The sequence below is a fragment of the Sabethes cyaneus genome, chromosome 2 (assembly GCF_943734655.1).
Source record: "Sabethes cyaneus chromosome 2, idSabCyanKW18_F2, whole genome shotgun sequence".
NCBI classification, from domain to species: Eukaryota; Metazoa; Arthropoda; class Insecta; order Diptera; family Culicidae; genus Sabethes; species Sabethes cyaneus.
The window spans coordinates 224,003,345-224,029,147 of NC_071354.1; the positions used below are offsets into that span (position 1 = coordinate 224,003,345).

Genomic DNA, 25,803 nt, shown 5'->3' on the forward strand with positions numbered 1-25,803 from the left:
ATGAAAACATTTTATGCTACATGGCGATTTTAGTTTGGAGGTTATTGCTTTAGTAAGGAAATTCTTTTCCTATATTTTTTTCTGTGAATAATGAAATCCTGCCGATAATGGAGTTTTCGCATTCAAGTTCTAGATAATGAAAAAATAATGACGTCAATATGCGCATGAAAAAATTGAAGTTATAGGATATTTCGAAAGGCAATATTTTTATTGCCGTAGGACTACGTCTTACTGTAGGGTGACAAAAAACTTGCTTGCGTCGGCTGGGCAGCTCTTGTCGGTCTTTTTAAATATAAAATGCTTGTAACCGTAGAAAAATCGCTGATTAATTAATATTATTGAATTTTTCCGTATCAAAAAAGAGTCTCGAATTGAATGAACAATCTTTTGCCTAAATCTTTAAATCTTTTGGAGCCGTCTATCCGCCGAGCGTGTATAAAAGTGCTGGAAGCGATGCAGTCTTAAAAAATCTTGTGAAATATTTTTAACAGAATACTGATTAGCATAAATCACATTATACACAAACTTAGAAAACCAATTGAACGTTACTCACATTACATGGATACGTAGTTAAATAAAATAAATAAACAAAAAACACATAAAAGTAACAAAAAAACTGAAATTAAATAACGACGCCAACGATTCAAGCGGAAAGGCGGGTATTAATTTTGGGACAAATTGTGAAAAAGTGGAAAGCGAGTGAACATGTCACATCCTTGGAGCAAAAGAAATACCAAATAATGAAACCACAGACAAACAGACATAACACTCGTTTTCCATAATTCGTACCGAATAAACCGTCATTTCAAATTTGAGCTTAGTTGGGAATGTCTCCGTTTTGGTCAAAGTGGCGCTTTTTGACGAAAGAAGGGGAATTCCCCATAAAAAATTCTTGCTACTTCGAGGGATACTCCTGTTGCTATCTGATATTTGGGAATATCGATCATAGATGGTGCTAGTGTTGAGGCTAAATGCGAGGTACGATAATTTTTGTTGATTTTTCTTCCAGGAGTTATGTCTGTTTGTCTGTGATGAAACGCTTCAAAAATCTCAACTACGAGCAATTGCTGCTTTAGACCTATTTTTTGAAAAATTGTGGACCTATTAACATAACTCTTGGAAAACAGATCAGAAAATTTCTGAATCACGTAGTATACGCTCGTCTTTTTTTTTGCATTTCCATTTTTTCGAGTTTTTCGCGGTGGGAAGGGGAATTGAATTTTATGACACAATTGGACAAAGGGGGAAGGGAAAAATGTCCTAATTTAATGGATATCATAATTGAATCGCCCAAAAAGGCACAAAATGGCTTAAAACATTAAAATTAAAAGACAAGACAATAGCACAAAAATGTAAAAAGTAGACATCATGTAAAAATGAGATATCACGTTTAGGATGCTCAATCTCATTAAACGACATCGACAGTAAAAATCCACTCCTAGGTCTTTTTCTTCTTCTTCAGCATAGAGCCGGAGTGGCTCGTGCTGTTTCAAGCACTCGTCTCCATTCAACACGGTCTTGGGCCACTCGTCGCCAATTTCCTAGTCGTCTCTGAAATCGCAAATCGCTTTCGACCTAGTCGAGCCATCAAGCATGTTGAGCCCCCCTGTTCCTGGTGCCGGTGGGGTTGTTGAAGAGGACTTTCGTCGCACTGTCGTCCGGCGTGTCCGGTGCCCTTACGGCATGTCCGGCCCACCGTAGCCTGCTAACTTTCGCTAGATGTACGATGGAAGTCTCCCCAAGCAGTGCCTGCAGCTGATTCATACGTCTCCACCACTCTTCGCTTTCAGTTTGTACTCCGCCAAATATCGTCCGCAGCACTTTCCGCTCGAACACGGCAAGGGCGCGTATATCCCCGGTGAGCAGCTTCACGGTTTCAAGTCCCTAAAGAACTACCGGTCTAATAAGGGTTTTGTACATTGTTAGCTTCGTGCGGCGGCGTATGCTTCCTGATCGTAGCGTTTGACGAAGGGCAAAGTAGGCCCGATTTCCCACTTGGATGCGCCGCTGGGTCTCCTTACTAGTGTTATCCATGGTCACCAGCGATCCCAAATACACGAACTCCTCTACCACTTCTAGTTCGTCGCCGTCAACGGTTACCGTCCGTGGGAGACGCGCGTTTGTTTCCTTTGAGCCCCTTCTTTTCTTCAATTACGTAGTCGTGCTAACGTAAGAACTAGAATGACTCTTAAATACCTTTGGACACTTAACTTTTTGTTGTACCCATCAACGGGGCCGAGTCCAACTAATTATGTTGATGAGAGCAGCTACAGACTTAACTTTGTTAAGCCGAAAAGCGGCGATACTATTGGAGCATCATCCTCGTTCATCAGTTGCCGCTCAGCTGTGAGGATGTGTAATGACTCCCACGCATTCAAATGTGATAATTTTCGTACATTTTTTAAAAGTTTAGCACTATTCCAGTTTATCACATGTTCACTGTTAATGGCATGCATTGCCACACTGGAGTCATTAGTACGTTTATTTTCGGTTACTGCTTTACGTTCTTTCACGCGGACTTTAATTTTTCGACGAGTTTGGCCAATATATATCGCCGGGTAATCTTGACACTCGATTTGATAAATTCTCGATTTTTCTTCTGCGGGGATTTTATCTTTCGCGTTACAAGGTAAATCCCGTAATGTATTATTGCTTTTGTACACTACGTGATACCCATGTCGTTTAAGGCGTTGCTTAATCGGATTGGTGGCTTTCGGGTAGAATGGCATGCTGATTCGTTGTACATCATCTTTTTGCGGCTGTAACGTAGTGACATTTTTCCTGTGTCTCTTGCGCTCATGCAGACGAATTATTTTATCGACAAAATTATTATCGAAACCGTTGATTCTAGCAGCTTCGTATATTTTGTCCCTTTCCGTTACAAAGTCCTCTTTCTCCATCGGTATGCTGACGAGGCGGTGTGCCATTGCATGGAAAGTCGCTTGTTGTTGCGCGCCGTAATGGTTAGAATCCGACGTTATGTAGCGGTCCGTGGATGTAGGTTTTCGGTATATGCCAAACTTAAGCGTATTGTCCTCTTTTTTAGTTATTATCAGATCTAGGAAGGGTATTTTTCCATCCACTTATTTTTCGACCGTGAACTTTGTTGTAGGATGTCGGGAATTTAATAATTCGAGTATTTGTGAAAGGTGTCGTTCTTTCACGATAGCGAAAACATCATCTACATAACGCTTCCATACTCTCGGAAAGTATTTTTCTTTTTGTAATGCCGCTTCAAAGTCACTCATAAATGATTCCGCCAAGAGTGGTGAGATTTTATTACTCATACTAAGGCCAAATGTTTGTTTGTAAAATTTTTGTTTGAACGTAAAGAAATTGTGGTTCATGCATTGCTCAACTATTGATACATAGGCTTCGATATAGGTATGTGAAGCTCGGCTTCTTTCTAAATGTTTTCGCATACTTCGTACTGCTTCAGGAACTGGTACACTTGGAAAAAGAGCGCTAATGTCAAACGAAACCATAATCTCTCCCCGCCGAACTGTTACATCTTCAAGTTGTTCAACTAGTTCAATCGAATTTTTCACAGTTGCACCATGATTAATGGGATATTTCTTCATTTCATCCACCAACCACGCAGCCAGTTTTTCCATGGGGGTGGAGATATTCGATGAGATAGGTCTCATAGCAAGCGAATTTTTATGAATTTTGGGTAAGCAATATAGCGACGCCTCTTTTGGATTTGAAGTTAGTAAACGTTTTTCTAATTTTATTTCACCCATTAAGTGAGCCACTTTCTGGCGAGTGCTATTTGCCCCTTCAATCATAGCGTTAAGCGGATCTTTAGGTTTACCGTTCTTGTAAACGCATTCTATATACGGTCCCGAAGAAATCATATCAAGAACACATGAGTCATATTCTCCCTTGTCCATAATAACCACCGCATTCCCTTTATCAGCCCGGGAGTATATGACGTTATGTATTTCCTCTTCCTTTCATGTATTTGGTCTTCGACGCATCTATTTTTAGCCCAATTCTCCTAGACTCCGTTTTCAGTCTGGCGTAGATTGCCTCCGCCATCGCAAAGTTCCTGGCTATGATATCGAAGTCATCTGCAAAGCCTAGAAGTTGGCTACCCTTCACTCGATCCAATGTAGCTCTGATCAGTCGCGTCAGTTTGTCCGGAAACCCGTGTTTGTGCATTATCTGCCATAGCTTGTCTCGATCGACTGTATTGTATGCTGCTTTGAAATCAATAAAGATGTGATGCGTGGGCACGTTGTACTCCCGACATTTCTGCAAGATCTGTCGGATAATAAAAATTTGGTCCGTAGTTGCGCGAGCCCCCATGAAACCCGCTTGATAATTCCCTACGAAACCTTGTGCTATCGGTGACAGCCGGCGTAACAGGATCTGGGAGAGTACCTTGTTAGCGGCGTTTACCAGCATAATACCGTGATAGTTGCAGCAGTCTAGCCGGCCACCCTTTTTGAAGATGAGACAAACCACTCCTTCCATCCATTCCTCCGGTAGCTTTTCCTCCTCCCGAATGCTTGAAATAACCCAGTGTAGAGCTGTTGCTAGCGTTTCTCCGCAATGTTTATAAAGCTCTGACGGCAGGCGGTCCTTCCCAGCGGCTTTATTGGTCTTCAGCAGCCCGATTTCTCGTTTGACTTCTTGGAGATCAGGTGCTAGGACATTACTATCTTCCATGGGCGCTCCTAGGTTAATTTCCGTTCCGCCTCCTTCTGCGACTTCGCCATTGAGGTGTTCATCGAAGAACTGCTCCTATCTGTCGACCACTTCGCGCTCGTTTGTAATTAGATTCCCTCTCTCGTCCCTACACATGTGAGCTTTCGGTGTGTAGCCCTTCCGAGTTTGGTTCACCTTCTCATTAAACTTGCGCGTGTCTTTAGCTCGGAATAGTTGCTCTAATTCTTCACGATCTCGGTACTCCTTTTGGCGCTTTTTCCTCCTCATGATCTTACCCAAGTAACCAAAAGTTCGAATATTACTTGACAAGCGAACTCAAAAGTTCACAATTAGTTCATTTTCAGTTCCGTAGACCCTCCTTGCTGATTAGTAGTGTATATCAAGTGTACGTAGAACTAAATGCTTTAAGAAGTGCTGTAAGTACTTCATAGATACTTGAAAGCTTTTAGGATGCTACATGAAGTTTTGAAGTAACCTTAGTTGCTAACAAGTTCTGCTTGTATGCTTCTGGCCACGAAATGATTGTTATTATTTTTATGTTTACATTTTTAGTGATCAAACCAGCAAACATTTTCATTTCACTCCATCACTCAAATAAATTTATTCAGAGCACATGTCTAATCAGTAAATATAATAAATTAGAATGCAATGCTTTTCATTATTTTTCAACTATGCGCATATCAAAAACATAGCTGTAGGCTCGGGTGTAGGTAAATATTTCACTATTACTTGATTGCCTGACTCCGAACTTTAATGTTCTATAATTAACACACGCTGCACAAAGCTGCTGAATGTTCTAAAACGTATTTATACTCAAGAATAACTTATTGGCAAAGTTCACATCACTTATATACGGCAAATGTGACGCAGTGGATCGGGATAGGATTACAACTCGGAACGCCCGGGTTCAAACCCAACAGCAGGTGAATGCAACGAATATAGAAGTTAGGTAGAAGTATAAAAATAGAACATAGCAGTGCTGCTAAATATTAGCTTTTTCCTTATTTTTGACAGTTTATTTCGAAGCTGCTTAGTGTTCTATGCAGCGAACTCAAAACAACTTGAAAGTTCGGTTAATTACTTAAAAGTGAAGTTGCTTAACAAGTTATAGATCAATATGCATAAAGCTGCTTAGCCCTCGTTAGACACCGTTATTTGAACTTTTGGTTACTTGGGTAGTCAACTGGTTCCTAGCTCGTCGGAATTTGGCCAGGTTCTCTCTAGTGGCAATACTTAGATAATTTTTCCAAGCAGTTTTTCCCCTCCACCGCTTGTTGACATTCTCCATCAAACCGATCATTTTGTATACTCCGAGGTTCAATACCTAGTGCCGCGGTAACGGCCTCTCCGATGACCGAGCGTTCTTCAAGTTCAGCGGGTTCGAGGTTTGAAGCACCTAACTCCTCGGAAGAAGGCAGTGCCTCATTCAGTACTCGCGCGTAGTTCTCGGCAGCTTGCGGGTTATCTAGCTGCCTGATGTTCAGCCGAGGAGGGCGGCTTTGACATGTCCGGTATACGGTGGACATCTTTGAGCGCACTTGTACTGCTACTAGGTAATGGTCGGAATCAATATCCGCACCCCGTCGGGAGCGTACGTTCATGATGTTAGAGAAAAACCGGCCCTCTATGGTCAATTTGGTTCATTGTACGTTGGTCAGGTGATTTCCAGGTGGCTTTGTGGATATCCTTGCGCGGGAAAAAGGTGCTTCGGATCACCAGGCCTCGGGAAGCTGCGAAGTTTATACTTCATTGGTCGTTATCGTTCGTGTCGGTGTGCAGGCTATGGGGTCCTACCACCGGTCTATACATCTCTTCCCTACCGACCTGGGCGTTCATATACCCGAAGACGATCTTGATGTCCCGTGATGAGCAGCTGTCGTACATTGCCTCCAGCCTCGCGTAGAACGCTTCTTTCTCATCGTCGGGTCTACCTTCGTGCGGGCAGTGCACGTTAATGATGCTATAATTGAAGAAACGGCCCTTTATCCTCAATACACACATTCACTCGTTGATCGCCTTCCAATCTATCACGTGATCCTGCATTCCTCCCAACACTACAAAACCCGTTCCCAGTTCGTTGGTAGCGCCACCGCTCTGGTAAAACTGGGCCTTTCCGCCATGGATCTTCCATACCTTCTCTCCTTTGCGACAGATTTCCTGCAGATCTACGATGCCGAGTTTGCGGGGTTCAAGCTGTTCAATCAGCACCCGCGCGCAACCTGCGAAATTTAGCGAACTGCAGTTCCAAGTACCGAGTCTCCATTCGTCATCCTTGTTCCGTCGCCTGGGTTGATGCCGAATATTCCGCTCCGAATTTGCTTGAATTTTGTAAGTGTTGTAATTTAATTTAGGTGTGTAGCCGTACTGGGGCAACACTACCGAGTCTCGCGATAGGGCTGCCATCTTATAGTGCCGAGACTCACTATACCTCCTTCCCGGTTAGTATACGACCTTAGGTTCCGCCGGGGTTGGTTACCCGATCTCCGCTAAGGTTGCTCGTATTCCGGCTGGTACCACGAGGAGGTCGGGATCGGAGTTGCTGGATAAGAGACTAACGATCACTACGGGGTCTATATTCCGCATTATCCAGCCATTTACCAGCTTTGCAAGCCTGAAACTCTAAAAAATCAAAGCAATGAACTCCGTAAATAATAATAACTCTAATCGAAACAAAAAACAATCGGCAAAGACCCAGGCGATGAAAACGGATTAACGATTGCAAATTAGAAACTGTCTCTAAATTTCTTCAGAAGTACCCACGTGCTTTCTAAAGTAGTGAAGAGTCGCAGGTTCGATATCGTAGCGATGCAGGAAGTATGCTGGAATGGAACGATGATACGTATATCAACCTCAACCTCCGAATGTGCAGATTAAGAATCAAGGGCCGCTTCTTTAATATTAGCATAATTAACGTGCACAGCCCTCACCTGGGAAGTACCGATGAGACTCAACGAATCTCGCAAAGGTTTTGTGCCGCGATCCGAAATGTGCAGAGATAAAGATGGAGGTTTTCTGACTGACGATCGTGCGGTGATCGAAAAATGGACGAAGCACTACGGAAAAAATGCACTACGATGCAAGCAACGAAGATGTGCCACCCCCAGCGATAAGGGAAGTTAAATAAGCCATCCAGTGGCTGAAGAACAACAAAGCAGCGGGAAAGGATGGCATTGGAGCCGAACTTATTAAAATGGGCCCGGACAAGTTGGCCGGCTGTCTGCATCAACTGATTGCCAAGATTTGGGATACGGAACGACTACCGGAAGAGTGGAAAGACGGGATTATCTGCCCTATCTACAAGAAAGGCGATCAACTGGATTGTGAGAACTACCGAGCGATCACTATCCTGAATGTCGCCTACAAAGTGTTGTCTCAAGTCATCTTTCATCGGCTATCGCCAATAGTCAATAGATTTGTGGGAAGTTATCAAGCCGGTTTCATGGAGGGTCGGTCTACAACGGACCAAATCTTCACCCTGCGGCAGACTCCCCAGAAGTGCCGCAAATTCCGAGTCCTCACGCATCACCTGTTCATAGATTTTAAAGCCGCATGTGATAGTGTAAACGGACAAGAGATATGGAAAATTTTGGGCGAAAACGGCTTGCCGGGTAAGCGTGCTAGACTTATTATGGCTACGATGGATGGGATCCAGTGCTGTGTGAGAATCTCGGGTGGATTGTCGGATCTGTTCGAATCTCGCAGGGGACTTCGACAAGGAGATGGTCTTTCCTGCCTGCTATTCAACATTGCGCGTGAAGGTGTTATAAGACGAGCGTCAATTTAGGTATTTGTTTTGCGTGGATGCTGTCGGCAGAACATTTGAGGCGGTAAAAGAGCAGTTCAACAGACTAAAACGAAGAGATTGGGTTAAAGATAAATACGTCTAAAACGAAGTACAGGGATACCTCGATATAAGACAGCCTCGTTATAATACAACCTCGATATAAGACAATTCGATATAAGACAATTTTGTCTTATATCGAAACAAATCCCTTTGACATAGCTGGTAACGATACCAGAGCTGATTTTACATTCTTAAATCGGTGCCATGAAGATGTTCATTATTTCAAAATAACCCTAAAAATAGTAAAAAACTAATAGTTCAAACAATAATAAATAGTTTAAAAACCGTAAACACATAACACAGAGCAAAACTGGCGACCGCTAATGCAAATTTTATTTGAAAAAACCATGTTTCGATATAAGACAATTTCGATATAAGACAACTTTTTGAAATTATAAATTGTCTTATATCGAGGTATCCCTGTACAGTCATCCCAGTATTACGGACCAGTTAAGCATGATGATGCTACAAAATTATTGGTAGAAACGCAGATTTAAATAATTTACGGTTTATTTATTACTTAATTGGTTATAAATATATCATAATTTGATGTTCTGTAGGCAAACTTATTCCAAAATCACACACTTTTTTGCAAAACAACAAAATGTAAGCATGTTCCATTCCCAGTATTATGGGCCACTTTTAAACCTGGTCAGAATTATAGGTCAATGCTCCCAGTATTATGGGTCAGTAAAACAAAATTGGTTTTATTTGAAGAAAAGCGAGCGCGCGTGCATGTGTGTGTGTGTGTGTGTGTGTGTGTGTGTGTGTGTGTGTGTGTGTGTGTGTGTGTGTGTGTGTGTGTGTGTGTGTGTGTGTGTGTGTGTGTGTGTGTGTGTGTGTGTGTGTGTGTGTGTGTGTGTGTGTGTGTGTGTGTGTGTGTGTGTGTGTGTGTGTGTGTGTGTGTGTGTGTGTGTGTGTGTGTGTGTGTGTGTGTGTGTGTGTGTGTGTGTGTGTGTGTGTGTGTGTGTGTGTGTGTGTGTGTGTGTGTGTGTGTGTGTGTGTGTGTGTGTGTGTGTGTGTGTGTGTGTGTGTGTGTGTGTGTGTGTGTGTGTGTGTGTGTGTGTGTGTGTGTGTGTGTGTGTGTGTGTGTGTGTGTGTGTGTGTGTGTGTGTGTGTGTGCAGTTCTCGCGATTTAGTTTTAGCGACGGTATTCAGTGCTGTGTTCGGGTTTCGAGTAGATTGGCAAGTTCATTCAAATCACGCAGAGGGCTTCATCAGGGTGATGGTCTCCAGGATAGCACATAACAAACCAAGTATACAAACAACTACCCTGTTTGTTTGTTCGATTTAATCGACGTTTTTCGGCGAAATAAGTATGAAGATTTTAATTACCAGTTAGTCCGGACGTTTCGAGCTGCTACTGGTCTTCGCTCATCATCTGCGGACAACTTTTTCGTCCATTAGGTTCTACTTGGTTTATCTTTCATACAACAACTACCCTGCAAAGTATTTTCAGTATTCAGTAGGAATAAGACGACCAGGTGTGCAGCGAGCAAGATGGTTTGACTAGGTGGAGCGAGTCTGTGTGTGTGTGTGTGTGTGTGTGTGTGTGTGTGTGTGTGTGTGTGTGTGTGTGTGTGTGTGTGTGTGTGTGTGTGTGTGTGTGTGTGTGTGTGTGTGTGTGTTTGTGTGTGTGTGTGTGTGTATGTGTGTGTGTGTGTGTGTGTGTGTGTGTGTGTGTGTGTGTGTGTGTGTGTGTGTGTGTGTGTGTGTGTGTGTGCAGTTCTCGCGATTTAGTTTTAGCGACGGTATTCAGTGCTGTGTTCGGGTTTCGAGTAGATTGGCAAGTTCATTCAAATCACGCAGAGGGCTTCATCAGGGTGATGGTCTCCAGGATAGCACATAACAAACCAAGTATACAAACAACTACCCTGTTTGTTTGTTCGATTTAATCGACGTTTTTCGGCGAAATAAGTATGAAGATTTTAATTACCAGTTAGTCCGGACGTTTCGAGCTGCTACTGGTCTTCGCTCATCATCTGCGGACAACTTTTTCGTCCATTAGGTTCTACTTGGTTTATCTTTCATACAACAACTACCCTGCAAAGTATTTTCAGTATTCAGTAGGAATAAGACGACCAGGTGTGCAGCGAGCAAGATGGTTTGACTAGGTGGAGCGAGTCTGAGAAATTGGAGAGCATTGGCCTACAACCGAGTGCATTGGAGAAACTTTGTTCATCAGGCTTTGTCTTAGAACGGCACATAAGTGAAGTGATCAAGGCACATAAGTAAAGTAAGTAAGTTCAAGAAGAAGAAAAGTATTTGGTCCTGACTTATTAGTTTTGGGTGGTTTCCAAAAATAACGCGGAACTGTACTGTACGGTAGATTGTGATCCTTTGCAACTTCCGATTTTTTTCGGTTTGTCTTGCTAGATCAAGAGCATAATCAGGATCATGGAGCTTCGATCTTGATTTTCCTTGCACGTTTTTTAGTTTTACTGAGAAAAAATTACAATTATAGTCAAAAACAGCGAAAACTGTTTATCTATATGCTTGACCCATAATACTGGGAAAAGTCAATTTTGCTCCCAGTATTAAGGGCCATTGTTTAATTTCGTATATTAAAGCGGAAAATGCATTTTTCTAGGTGGTTTCACCGTAATTCTATGAATACATACCCATTCCCTCGATTTCCATCCATTTTACGCTCAGACACACAAATTTACGCCGTTATTCAGCTGATAATTCTCAACCGACTTTTTATAGCAACCGCAAAAATAACAACAAATCGAAAGTCGATTGGAGCCAACTGACAACTATCGGAAAATCAAGAAAATTAACGCATTGGAACTATCAACCATGCAGCAGAATGTTGCTGCTATCTATTGAACTCATACTCGATAGTTAAATATTAATTTGTTACGTATAAAACTGACGTAAAGTATAGACTGGTCCATAATACTGGGTGGCCCATAATACTGGGGCGACTGTATATGCTGGCGGGCGGTATCGAGTGCAACTGAGCCCCCTTGAGCAGTACCGTGATATTCGATGGCGATGAGTTTGAGGTAGTCGACGAGCTCGTTTACCTTGGCACACTGGCAACAGACGACAACAATACCAGCCATGAGATTAAAAGGCGTATTATCAGCGGAAGCCGGGTCTACTACGGACTCACATACTTGCACAAACACTTGCGGTCGAACAATCTGAGCCCTCTTGCAAAGTGCACATTGTACAAAACGCTAATTAGACCGGTTGTCCTCTACGGGCACGAAACGTAGACTCTGCTGGAAGAGGACTCACGAGCACTCGGAGTTTTAGAATGGCGGGTGCTAAGAACCATCTTTGGCGGAGTGCAAGAGAACGATGTTTGGAGGTGAAGAATGAACCGTATCTACGGCGAACCCAGTTTTCAGAAAGTGGTTAATGTTGGACGGATACGTTGGGCAGGACATGTTGCTAGAATGCCGAACAACTGTCCTGTAAAAATGGATTTCGCATCAAAACCGGTAGGAACAAGACGAAGAGGGGCACAGCGAGCGAGGTGGCAAGACCAAGTGGAGCGAGATCTGGCGAGCACTGGGTGCCCGCGGAACTAGAGATCAGTTGCCATGGACCGAAACAGATGGAGAAATTATACTGCGCAGGCCTTGTCATAAGACGTTAGGCCAATTAACAACAACAACATGACAGAAAAATGAATTTTTGAAATATTTATAAATTCATACGAAAAAAGCAATCTATTTATAAATCATACGAAAAAGTATTTAGTCGCTGAATCTACGATAAGATGTTAAAAAGGAAAACTGTAGCGTTGTGTGATCTTATAGCTTGCTTCACATGGCGAAAATCCCGTGATCAATTGTCAAGTAGTTTTAGAAAACAAACGAAAATGTTTTTCTTCTGGAATTCTATATTATAATTGAAAACGTCACAACAACTTTTGAAAATATCAAAAATAAAATAACGATAATCATATTTATGAAACGATGATTTCTTTCCTATTTTTGTTCAAAATGATAAACTACAATAAATCCAATTTGTGGCTGTCATCCCTTTATGTAACGAGTTAAACCTGTGGAGCCACCCCAATCCGACCACCCCCTTCCCGGGCGTTAGTATTGGTGCCGCTCTGTACAGGGTACGAAGCACATCGCGAAACCGGCGAACATTTTCCCATCCATCGGCCATATCGCAGCAGACTGCAGCAGCTGAAACAGCCGGAAGGATAAAATCGAGAGTGAGTTACTCACCCCCCGTTGCCGTACCGCACCGTCCCGTGCCGTGCCGAGCTCGTTGCCGTTGTCGATGTGGGGTTTATGGGGGAATGCAGCAAAAACTGCATGCCATCATCACCAGCAAGCAACGAAACGAAACGAGACGCTTACGACTTGTTTTGGTTATTGCTGCGAGGGGTGCTCAGCGGGCGGCTATCTTTTGCATATGGTTGTGTTGTCGGTGTGGTGTGACTGCAAGAGCGAGTGATAGACCTAGAGAGAAAGAGAGGCTTACTGCTGGTGACGTGAGTGGCCGACACACGTGACCGCCCGGAGCGTCTGCCGCCTACTACACACAGCTGTAGACTGTTTTCCGCTGTAAGCTGTAAACTGTGAGTGCGTTTCCGCTGTGGATGCGCTGGTGTGCGTGCGTTGGTGGTGGTGCTCGTTCTCGGTTGTCGGTTGAATCGAATTTTTCACACTTGCCGCGAGAGTGAGTGGTAGCTTGAACGGCGAATGTCTGCATCGACGAGATGGAATAGAACCGACAGGGACCAGTTAGTAGTAGCCGTAGCAGTCAGAAGCATCAGCCGCAGAAGCAACCGCTAGCAAATCTCAGTCTTATCAAACTCCTCGACGGATTACACACTCGGTATAGGAACACCTCGGAAATCCACCGCCGGTCAACCCGCTAGAGTCTTGTAGTGCATCTCAGTCACGTTTTGGTAGTTGTCGAGTGTGTACTTATCCGTGTCACGGACGAATCCCCCATCGGAACGCAGAAATCGTGTCCCCGTTCCGTCGAATCCGTGTTCGTTGTGATAGCCATCAAATCCGGTCTCCACACGTTCCGCCGTGCCCGCCGCATTGCTGTAGTGTTCGATGCAGTAGTGGCCGTCAACGCTCGTCAATCAATCACCATTTAGAAAAGTTCGAAAAAGTTTGCACAGCGTGTTAGCAGTGGCCAGCAAAACGCGCGACCAGTCCCGGTTGTCCGACACACCAGCTTAGTTCTGTAGTTTGTTAGTTGCATCACGAACCGTCGTCGTCGTCGACACTTCGACACTTTAGAAACCAAACCAAACCAAACCAAATCAACCCAAAACCACACACTCACATCCGATACACACTGACCCCCGACACTATACCGCATCGCAGAACATCGCCAAAGTCCGCGTCGTGCCGTTTGTTGTTGTTTGCTGTCGTCCAGATATCCGAAGAACTCGGCATCGGTCGCGTGGTCGGTGGAAATCCCCCGATAAGGTCGCCGCATTCTAAATAATCCACTTGAAGCCGTCGGACGGTAGCGTGCAAATCACTCCACCACGGTGAGCTGTGTGTGCGTCCTCCAGTGTCGGGTCGGGATATTTTTGGAAGCGTTCGGAAAAACCGACCGGAGCAAGTGCGCTTCTAGCTGGCTGACTGGCTGGCTGGCTGGGTTGGAAAAGCCAGACGCCCCCCCGAACGCCAGAATCCACGGAGCGGAGGAGAGATAAATTTCATCCACGATTTGAGTGCTGTGCCGTAGCGGCTAATTGAATCAGCGGAAGTTCATTCAAAATTGAACGCTATCACTCGGAAAGCAGTTATCTATAAATAAATATTCAAACCAGTATAAATAAACCATTAGTAGTTAATTGATAGTTTCTCGTTCTTTTTTTCGGGATACCGAGTAGTCACAGTAAGAGCTAACGCCAACTACAGTAAAGTTAAATAAAAACACACTACTGTCTGTGCCGTTGTGTTGATAGTAGAGTTCGTGTGTAGATTTTGTGTATCTCTCTCTGTGTGTGCAGTGTAGAAAAAGGTTAAGGAAATCAATTCGAAAAAATTCCGTAATCTAAGTAAAAAGTAAATAAACACCATTCATTGCCGGCATTAGAAGAGTGTTGCCGTTTTTTGCTCTAGCCAAGTTCAAGCCATTTTTTCCGAGTCAAGTGAATCTTCGAAGTGCGGTGGTAGATAAATATTAATAAAGCTAGAAGAAATTGCCGAACTTCAACAATAATCTACAATTCCCTCCGAAGCAACAGCAGCTGAGTTACGAAAAAGTACGTCGTCGAGCGTCGTCCGAGCACGTGGTCAGTAGCGTTGAATTCACCAGCCGTCTGTGATTCAGCTTAAGTAGAAGAAATAAGGAGTAAAAAAGGCCAAAAAGGCAAGGCAGAAGAAAAGTTTAAGCCAAGTAATAAAAGTAAATTTTGGCTCGAAATAAGCCGAAAATTTAGTGTTCTGTGATTACCCAATATATTGTCATTGTACCCGCTTGAAGCAGAAGAAGAAAAAAAAAATCGAATAAGTTTTTGAGTTCCCCGGCTGCTAAAAGGAGGCAACCCATAGATCACCAGTTCGTCATCATCGTTGTGGTTCAAGCTGATGATCTGATTATTATTATTGATCGAGCGAGCAAGTGAAAAATTCAGATTCTGTGATACCACAGTGATAATAAATAGGAAGAAGCCTTTCCCAGAGTGTCCCAACGTCGTAGGTTTTAATTGCGGTGCGTTATACACGTGTGTTCTAGTGGTTCGAGAGCATAGTCAGAAGCATTTACGCCCCGCTAGAACAAGCAATCAAGCTGTGGAAGATGGAGCACCAGAACCAGGACCTCGGAGCACATCAGTCCAGCAATCAGGCGGAGGTGCCGAACGATCCAGGGTAAGCAATGTGCTTCACTTAAAAATAGGTTTCCTCCGATGCTCGAATGATGGGTGAAGTGTCTGTATCTGTGGGACAAATTTGTCGAGCCGATATGTTTAGCGCGTACTTGAGACGGTAGGACATGTCATCGGAATATGTCAATCAAAACGGTGGAGTTTTCTTTGTGTTTTTTTGCCCGGTGCCGTCTTCACCACCCGGACTACTGACCAACGTCGTGTCGTGTTGGTAGTCTTGCCTAGGAGTTCCCGTTGTCACCCGGTCTGCAGACCGGTGCGGTGTGATGGCAGACGACTTTAGGCGACGTTCAGACGCCGTTCGTTTGAGGTCTTTTTCCGATGACCTAAGCTTGGATTCAAGATCTTTTTTTTTCTTTTAAAATGTAAGCGGAAAAGAAAAACTTAACTACGTAATACCCACATCGCAGTTGGAACTGCGATGTGTTTCTGACTCTGTTCAATTTTACCATAATTAGTCATCAAAAGAATATTTCCACTAAATGTTACAGGTTTATAACGCTCTTGAAAACCCCTTTAATAGCTGGGCTTTTAAACTGTTCCATTGTTCGAAAACAACCTAAAAAAATAAGCTCAATTATTCACCCGCTGGCTGATGGTTTTGAACCCTACATTCGAGTTTAGTAAAGCAAATTTTTATGCCCCATTCACAGGACAGGCTGTTGCATCAGTGCAGCAGTGTGGTCAAATTAATTGTGGTTTTGCCTGTTGTGGCTCCCCTTGCATTCATGGAATTAACTGTATCGGAAAGGACTTTACGGTCGGTTACGACAATTCTAACGGCAGTAGGAATAGGTTGCGGTTCGGTTTGACAAATAAATGCGTGGTTTTTTTACTGTTGTTGGTTTGAACTGTACAACAGTTATGCAATATTAGCAACAGGAGACAGTCGTATTTTAACTGGAAAAGGAAGAAAAATCAATAAGTCTTCAGAGCTGGTTTTATTTGCTGAGTAAACTACTTTGCTGGCGGATGGATTTCCCAAACAGTCTCACGTAGTACGTGTCTTGTTTGGTATCTCCAGAAAACACCGTTGTCTGGACTTTTTTTTATCGAGAAAAGAGATTTAAACTTTTCTATACCGATGATTGCAGTAAAATTTTTCAGTTTATCAATTTTTAATATCTATTTTTTTGTTTCATGTATAAACAATGTTTTCATGAATGCTTACAGGTAAAAAATAATAAAAAGCGATATTTTATTTTACTTTTCCTGAGCTTGTGCAACAACATATCTGTATCTGAAAATTCTGATGGGAAATAACTTCGAACAACATTCCTTGCTTAGTGATTGCTTAACAGTATTGTTTTTTTATGTACTAAGATTATTCATAGGACTATTAAGATCTAACTGAACACTTAAAAATTTCTCAATTATATCAATACAGCGAATTCCCAGTGTATTGCGATGTATAGGGAAATTTCAGTTGATGTTACGTAGAGTCGTTAGCGATACATACAGAATAGCAATGGTCTCTGATTACTACCATCTTGAGTGTTGTAGACAACACCTCGGGGTGCACTCAAGTTTGTGTAGCTTACTCAAAAGAATAGAGTGATTAACGGTGTCAAAAGCAACCGCACGGAAAGATTGTGAACAAGGTGGTCCGATTATCCGTCAGGGCTCTGTTGTTTTCTATTCAGGTGGGTCAAAAATGGGCAACTCTACTGGAGTTGGCATCACAGGCTCAGGAATAAAAATTTCAATATCTATGGGACACTGGTCTGCAGTGTTGCAGGTCAAAATATATGCAATCTATGAATGCACACCGCCTGCCTGGTCAGAAACTATAGGTATGCTAAAGCATGTATTTTTTTCTGACGGCCAGAAAGCGCTTAAAGCACTTATAGTCTTTATTTGTAGATCAAAGCTAGCAACTAGCAAAACAGAATCACGTAACCCTTTACTGGGTTCCGGGCCTTTGTGGAGTGCTTTTGCTAGGCAGGGTTCATCCATCAACATTATCGGTTCAGAATCCTTCTGAGGAGTGTCACCAAGTGCATTTGAATCAACCGTCAAAGCGCTTTATACAGCGCTGTAAAAAGCCTATCATTGCTTAGTCTAAACAAAAAAGAAGCTAAGTATAATAATAGGACTATTTACCGGCCATTATCCAAGCAAACACCATCTCAAAAAGATTGGTCGGCTGGACAATCAAACTTGCCAACTCTGTAGATTCGAACGCGAAACTCCAGAACATCTGTTCGGCCAGTGCCGTACGCTATCCTTCGATAAAGAAATAATCAAGCCTTTCGAAATGTGGCCTGTAAATCCCAATCAGGTAATTAACTGATGCGAAGCGCAATACCGGACAGAGAGAAAAGGTATGAGTTTACAATGACGAACACTTCCATTAATAGTGTTTTGTCTGCAACAAATAGACCTGGGGAAAAGAAAAAATATACTTCCAGATCGAAATAATGGTCGGTTATTTATCCCAAAACTGCCCATGTTTAGCGTATTCACCGGTACATAGTTCAGAACTTGCTGAATCTGTAAGTTATCATCTCCGTCTCCGTTAAACTCTTATACCTCAAGGCAGTAACCTGGGATCACTCGATTTTTTTTATCAACAACGCTGTCATTGCGCTTGTAGCTGGTTGCAGACTGCTAAATGCTGATGAGTGCCGGAAAAAATCACTTTATCGAGACTCGAAACTTAGGCGACATCCATTTAGTACGTCACGCAAATTTTGACCAAAATTAACCCCCCCTCCCCCACTTGTCACATTTCGTCACACATTCGTGACCCCCCCCCTGAGAAAGTACGTCACGTCACGGCAGCCCCCCCCTTCACAACAAAAAAAATTGAATATTGATTCCAACCTTTTTATTTAAAGCTATCAAATGAATTTCAGCAAATAAAAAAAGGAAAATTTTCGAGCTTATAAGTCATCGATTCACGGATTTTGAAGATGATCGCTGATGTGCCGTCGATTAATGTTTCGCGCATATCCACGCGCTTTACATCCATCCACTCAAATTCGTCTGATCTAGTTGAAAGAATCAGGACTTCCTGCTGACGTCTTGCAGCAACACGCCTTGCAAGAACTTTTCTGACGGATTTTGTCATTTTGTGTATTCATTCAATCGTGCAATCATTCAACACTATCTTAGATGCGAAATTTAATCCGCAAGTGGCGTAAACTCTATCCTTCAGAGAGCTTTTGAGGTAGGGGCAGTATAGATTATACCGAAATACTTTAAAAGTAGCCGTTAAACTTCGGTATGAATTTTTGTTCATCGATTGAGTTCAGCATAAATATCAAGGGAAAACATTGCCATGGGTCTCTGGTAGCATCCCGTAACCCTTCAGGAGTTTGTGCGACTGCTTTTTGCGGTTGCAAAAATCGTTTAGGCAGGACGGTACTCAAGCAGCTCTTCAGTGGAGTACTACATATTCTGTAAAGCCTTAATGGATAGTTCATACTACATAGAATAAATGAGTCCTGTTCACCCATATACGTTAAAAAAAGTTTTCATTCAAAAAATTTTACTATTTGTTTCAAAATCCATCAGTACGTTAATTTTTTAGAAGCTTTCAATAGTTGTGTCTTAAAATGAAATTATAATTTCCCGAATAAATTTTCCATTTGATTTTTTTCATGTGATGTCACATAACTTCATACCCCCCCTCCCCCCAACGTCACAAATCGTCACGATTAGGTCAACCCCCCCTCCCCCCTCTAAGCGTGACGTACTTTATGGACGCCCCCTTAGTAAAAATATCATCACCAGGCATTTTTGGTTCTGATTATCAATCGTCATGCCAAATTTACACTGATTTATACTGATTTATACTGATATTTGATATTCAGTTTTATAGATGGAATAATGATGATCTGATTCAATAGTATCGTAATTGTGCATTGAAGTTGATTTTCATGTTGATAAAGATCAGTTACATTGGGTGCGAGTTGATATTCAATTTCATGAGTGTCAGTAGATAATTCTAAGCAGTGATGCTTATGATCTCAAACTATATTTGACCAATTGTTTGATTGAGGAAAATTGAAATACCTGCTTTTGACACATTTGTGAATTGGTACAAATTGAACTATTTTACTAAATGCGAGATAATTACATTCAATCGAATCTAATAGTCTCATATCAAATCATATCTGAGCTGCCAATGCAGCTAGTCGTTATCCGGTCAGAAATGGAAAAGTACTTATAACTCAAGTAAGTTTTCTGCTGGTGCTGTATAGAAAAACATTCATTTGAAATTAGATTAGTCTTGTTTTTTTTTATTGTGAATTAACCTCCTAGTTGGCTTCGAGGTATGACGCTGGCCTAATAAGCCAGTCGTCGTATGTTCGAATCTCGACTGGGAGAGGCTGTTAGAGTCAATAGGATCGTAGCAACTGGCCCTGCTATTGTCCTGCACTCTAACAGCTGGCTACGAAGTCTATCGTATAAAAGCAGAAGGTTAAGTTTCGATAACGGAATTAAGCACCTAGGCGTTGCTTTTAATCACCAATTTAAATCAACATTTAATAAGATTTTACGTTAATCATTCTTTCGAATTTCTCATCAAAAAGAAAATTGTCTTCACGACTCTCTCTCAAGTCTGCTACCAATAACCAGTAAAAAGGTTGCTTCGTTAAAAATGAACGTCCATTGCAAAGGTCCAATGTCGATCCCTTGCGGAACACGACTTCAGTCGTGACATGCATTAATCGGTAGATAAAGCTAAAATGACCCATAATTGTGTATGACCCACGATTGTGAACTGAGTGTAGACTGAGTCACAATTAATTAGAATCAGGGATGGAAAAAATCACTTCTAGCGATCAAGATCATAGGATCGATCAGATTCAGATTCATTGATATCACTACTTACAAGGGACAAACACTTTGTCGCGATCCGCACAGATTATGACAAACCTCATGTCAGATCATGTTCATTGCATGATTGCGTTGAGAAATATAATACATACAGAGGATTGGTTGTGTGTTTCGCATGAATCGCAATACAAGCAACATGTGTGACCTTTTTTCTTGCAGCTAGGTAAAATGTAACACTATAATCGACTGCTGAGACTGTTTAGAGAACAAAGTCTTGTGATCAACGCTAAAGATTCACTATTTGTCATGATCTGTACGGATCGTGATCTTTGCGTGTGGCGATAACTCACAGATTTTATCGAAATCGCTGATCTTCCATCCCTGATTAGAACAGAAAACATAATTCCATAAAAATATAACACCAGATGAACCATTACTTTCCAAAGAGATGGCACTGTTCTGATAGTAGTAAAATCAAAATTTCTTCCTTATTCTACCCAAAAATCCTATTATTTGTTGTACTGTTTCACTGTCATTGCTAATTTTTATAACTTCTGCCTAAATTTGATAAAAAATCAGAGAGGTTGTGTTCCAGACAAATCTGCGTAGCTAGCTTAGAACTACCTTAGGCGGGTTTTTGCGAAGAAACCTTGAATTGTTACACCATATTGACCTATGTGTGACTTAAAATAGCGTTAAGTAAATAAAAAGAATATTCCTAAATAGGGTTTATTTTTAATTCCCGTCGTAGTAAGGAAAGTCACTCTAATTTTCATCATTTCTTAGGTAGATTTAATGAATACTCCAAAAGTTCTGCTGCTGATTTGACTCAAACACACTTACCTTTCGATCTGTGCTTTTTGAATTCACTAAAAAGCGATTTTCAAAGCATTTTATTCAAATTACGCAACTGACTTTATATCTTAAATTCGTCGTACCATTTTAAAATCCGTCCATCAAAATTTTTCATCGTCCGAATTAAAAATCACAATAATGTTTAGCTAGCACGCACGTATTTTTGTAGAACGGCATGACAAATATGATTCTGCAAAATTTCTGCAGGTCATGCAAGTTTTCCCGGCTGCAGAATAACGACAATGTATTGCGTGAGTCATTTTCATTTTTTGAATGACCAAAATTGAAACGATTAGTCGATATTTTCTTTTTCGTCGCACGAAAAAACGTAGGAAATTTGCCTGTTAGAAATTCTTTAATGAAAAATGGCATTTAAATAAATCTCAGCTCACTTTGATTGATCGCGTATGATAGTCAACAAACTAAAATATTAGGGAATAACTAATTTTGCATTGTGTGTCATAAAAATCGCTGATATTTTTAATAATTTGTGTTGGATAGGACGGGGACGGGAATAGGCAATTACGACGAAGCAGTAACATACCCTAATTGTTTCGTATTTTTAACAGTGCCAACTTTGAAGTATTTTAGAATAGAAATCTTCCTCACGCACCCAGCTAATAACGAAATTCTAGGAAAAGAAACTTAAAACTTCAAGATGTGATTAACAATAATGAGAGCCATTGCTTTTCGCTTCATCAAAATGCAAATAATACTATATATTTAGCATACGTTTGTCCGCACTAAAAAAGCAAAGCAAAGCCTAGGTGCTACATTCCGTTATCGAAACTTGACCTTCTGTTTTTATACGACAGACTTCGCAGCCAGCTGTTAGAATGCAGGACAATTGCCCACACTAACAATTATCAATAAGCAAGCTAGCATATTCTTTCTTGTCTGTTTTCTCATTCCTTGGTTGCAACCGTCAAGGCATGAAAATTGATTCACATTAGCCAGTCCATGACGTCTGTTTGCAGCGTTATGTAGCAAGCGAAAAACCTGAGCCTCTTAGTTGGACTCGAAGTATGACACTGGTATAACAAGCAATATGTAGCATGTTCGAATCCCGACTGAAAGAGCCTGCAACTGTCCTGTACTCTTACAACTGGGTGCGAAGGATTTCCTTTGCTGACGATCGAAAGTGAAGCTTGTACAATAAATTTCCAAACGACGATATCTAAGTCGGATTACCATTGGTGGGATCCAAGCTTAAGTCGAACTAGAAAATGGCAGTGATCAGCTCGGAAGTCGAGCAGCAAATGAATGACGATAATGGCTCTGCTTTTCTTTTTATGTCATTTTAATAGTCTTTACATGTCATAAGGCAGGACTATGCAACTGCCGCTAGTTTACTCTGCTTCTCTGTCTGGAAGCAGCAGCAGCAGCAGCAGCCATAACCACAAGCTTGGTGAATGAAATCGTCGGCCGTGCCTGGAAAGCAAAGCTATCACACAGAAAATGCATGGGAAAATTTGAACTTGAATTGAACTTGAACTCCGTTGATTTTCACTATCTGAGTAATTCTCGCTGAAATGGGGCCACTACTGACACGAGGCCTTCAAATATTGGAACTTTTCCGCTTAATTGGTTGAAAATGGTTAAAAAATCAGAATTACACTTTTGATACCTCGAAATAGTGGACCCCTCGTTGGGGGGCTCATGGTGAAATCGGCGATTTTTTGATAAAATACAATATGGCGATCAAATCCAAGATGGCCACCAAAAAAATTTTTACTCCATTTGAAAGCCCTGTTCTTCTTTACACAACCAGGCCATTTATTAGTTGTTTCATGGGAAATTTATGAAATATCACTTGATATAGATCTCAAGGTTTGCTCAAAATTCAACTTTTTTTAAACTGTTAGACCCATTTCCGAACGAGGGGTCCACTATTTCCAGGTATTAAAAGTGTAATTCTTATTTTTTAACCATTTTCAACCGATTAAGCGGAAAAGTTCCAATATTTGAAGGCCTCGTGTCAGTAGTGGCCCCGTTTCAGCGAGAATTACTCAGATAGTGAAAATCAACGGAGTTCAAGTTCAAATCTAGTTAAAATTTTCCCATGTATTTTTCGTGTGATAGCTTTGCTTTCCAGGCACGGACGACGATTACATTCACCAAGCTTGTGGTTATGGCTGCTTCCAGACAGAGAAGCAAAGTAAACTAGCGGCAGTTGCATAGTCTTGTTCTTCCAAAGTTCCAATATTTGAACACCTCGTATCAGTAGTGGCCCCGTTTCAGCGAGAATTACTCAACTAGTGATTAGAATACAATGTTTGAATCGAATGGTATGTGAGCCATTGAAATCCGTTCTAAATTGGAAGAGCTACTAGCATTCGAAATCTTTCATTGTTTCGTGACGCTGACTTGAATCCAAATTTTGGAGTGACATCATGCGGCAAGACTTTGTTCTATGTCAAAAAACAAGCAGTTCCTATACCTTCTTTGCTTCGGACTACCATTCTCCTGTGAGCCTGGGAAGGTGATACCTTGCAGGTAGAGTGAGAAAGCCGAAAGCAAAATATTTTTGCGGCATTCATTTCTAAGAAATTACATTTCTAAACTCTTTGTGGGTTCAGCTGTTAAGCGTTCTATTGCGATTAGTAATAAAAATAGTAGAAACGGAGATGCCCGAGAGAACTCCGTTGCCGCGCTGAATAATTTGATTGTCGTGCAAAAATTGGACTGTTTACGATATGTACAATACACCTTGCCTAGTAACGACATCTGTTGTATTGAACTGGGAAACACTGATGGTATCAAGGATACTCCAATGCCTGGGCCGCAACGAAACATTTCCACTAGATTTTGTTTTTATTAGTGCATCATGCTAGCGGCGGTGTCCCATTGTGCAGTTTGAAACCAAACTCGAAGGATATTTTGAATCTGAATTTACAACCTGAAGACTGTACAGAACTGTTTGTGGACTTTAAGGCGGCGTACGATCCGGTCAAACGAAACGAGCTGTGGTAGATAATGCTAGAATATGGTTTTCCGATAAAACTATTTATGCCGATTTGTGCGATGCTGGATGGGTCAAAATCTCACTTGCTTCTTGGTTTTTGCGGGTGACATCGATATCATCGGAATCAATCGTAGAGCACTGGAGGAAGCGTTTTGGCTTTTTAAATGGGAAGCAGCGAGATTAAAACTTATCATTAACACTGCCAAAACGAAGTACATGGTTGCTGGCAGGAATCGTGGGAGTCCAAATGGTGCTAGTACCGAGGTGAAACTGGATGGGGAACGAAATGAAGTAGTGAAGCAATTTATATACCTTGGTACGCACGTAATATGTGCATTTATGTGACAACGATGTAAACCGCGAAGTAAAACGTCAAACTGCAGCCGTGAATTGGGCTTTTTACGAATTGCATAGCCAGCTGAAGTCCCGTAGTTTGCAAATTCGCACAAATCTCGGACATGAAATATGGATCAACTAGTTCTTGGACGTTTTGAGCGTAAGTTCTGCGATCAATACTTGATGGTAAAATGGAAAATGGAATGTGGCGTAGACGCATGAACCACGAGCTGTATCAAATATGCTGGTATAGTGAAGGTAGTGCAATGTGGCAGGCTACGGTGGGTTGGACACGTAGCCAGAATGCCGGATGAAAAAGCAGATAAAACTAATAAACCTATTGGTTTTTGTACAGAGTCTTTAATTCTAAGCAACTATTTGGTCCCCCGGAGAATCTGAAATTAATGAATGTGGTTATTAAATTAACCCACCCATTAGCAATTGTGTATTACGATTAAATAATCTACTTTGTTGGCCACACTGTTGCGTATTAGAACGCGGAATGACAATTTAATACTTTTCAATTTTGCAGAAAACATTCTGTTTGTAGGTATCTAACCAAAATCTGCTTCTATTCTATAGACTTCGCAGCCCACTGTTAGTGTACAGGACAATTGCCTCTTACAGCCTCTTCCAGTCGACACTCGAATATGCGACGACTATTGGCTTATTAGACCAGTATCATACCTCACTGGTTGCCAACTGGGAACAATCCCAACCATAAGTGCATTATTCAAATCATTTCAGAAGCAACAGTAAGACTGTAGACTTGTTATGCCGCACTTGTTCTAGCTTAAGTAAAATGTAAAATAACTTTCTAATTGAGCTTCTCCGAAGGACTGAAAGGAATTAAACGATATTAGTGGCGAAACCGTTTATTAACACGATTAGTACGACTTATAACCAAACTAGTATCAAAGCATTCATAAGTTAACCTAGAAATTATCTCATTCAAAATGAAAATGGTCACTTTAGAACGCAATGTCAAATCTTCTAGTGTCTAGCCTGGTTTATGTTTTAAAGTTGTTTGAATTCGACAGCAAGACAGTGAGTATGAACTCACGTGTTAACTAATATTAGTAGCACTTGAAGTTCAACTCGGCTTTATTTCGGCAAAACATTTTCCTTGTCGTCTTTGATTTTTCTGTAAGTCACTTTAAGTTTGTTTTTCATTAATTTTCAAATAGTAGAGTCCAGCGAATCCAGCGACACACATCTGGCCAGAAAGCCAGGTCACAATTTGTTTGGGATAAAGTTAGTTAAATTATTGTTGCTCTAGACCTGTGTCACTTTTGCCATATGCGAACGGACGGAATCCAGCTGGACAGCACATTGACGACTTCCGAGCGAAGTGGAAAGAATGCTTCATTACATTTTTTTCAAATTACATTTTTTATTGTATACAGGTTTGTGGTCGTAATATCATGAAATTTTGCATACGAGCATATTTTATCTGCTTAATAATGAAAAAATTCAGTGTTATTTCGCAGCACCTACGCACAT

At 41.5% G+C, this 25,803-nt stretch overlaps 1 protein-coding gene across 3 annotated transcripts in view; it reads left to right on the plus strand.

Moving 5' to 3' along the window:
- Positions 1–13,282: 13,282 nt before the first annotated feature.
- Positions 13,283–25,803, plus strand: part of LOC128738022 (RNA-binding protein Musashi homolog Rbp6) — a 1,503,411-nt gene continuing 1,490,890 nt past the window's right edge. For all 3 annotated transcript variants that reach the window (XM_053832828.1, XM_053832829.1, XM_053832830.1), the window contains exon 1: positions 13,283–15,339. In XM_053832828.1, coding sequence (XP_053688803.1) covers positions 15,269–15,339 — 71 coding nt within the window. In that variant the 5' untranslated portion in view covers positions 13,283–15,268. The remainder of the gene's footprint in view (positions 15,340–25,803) is intronic.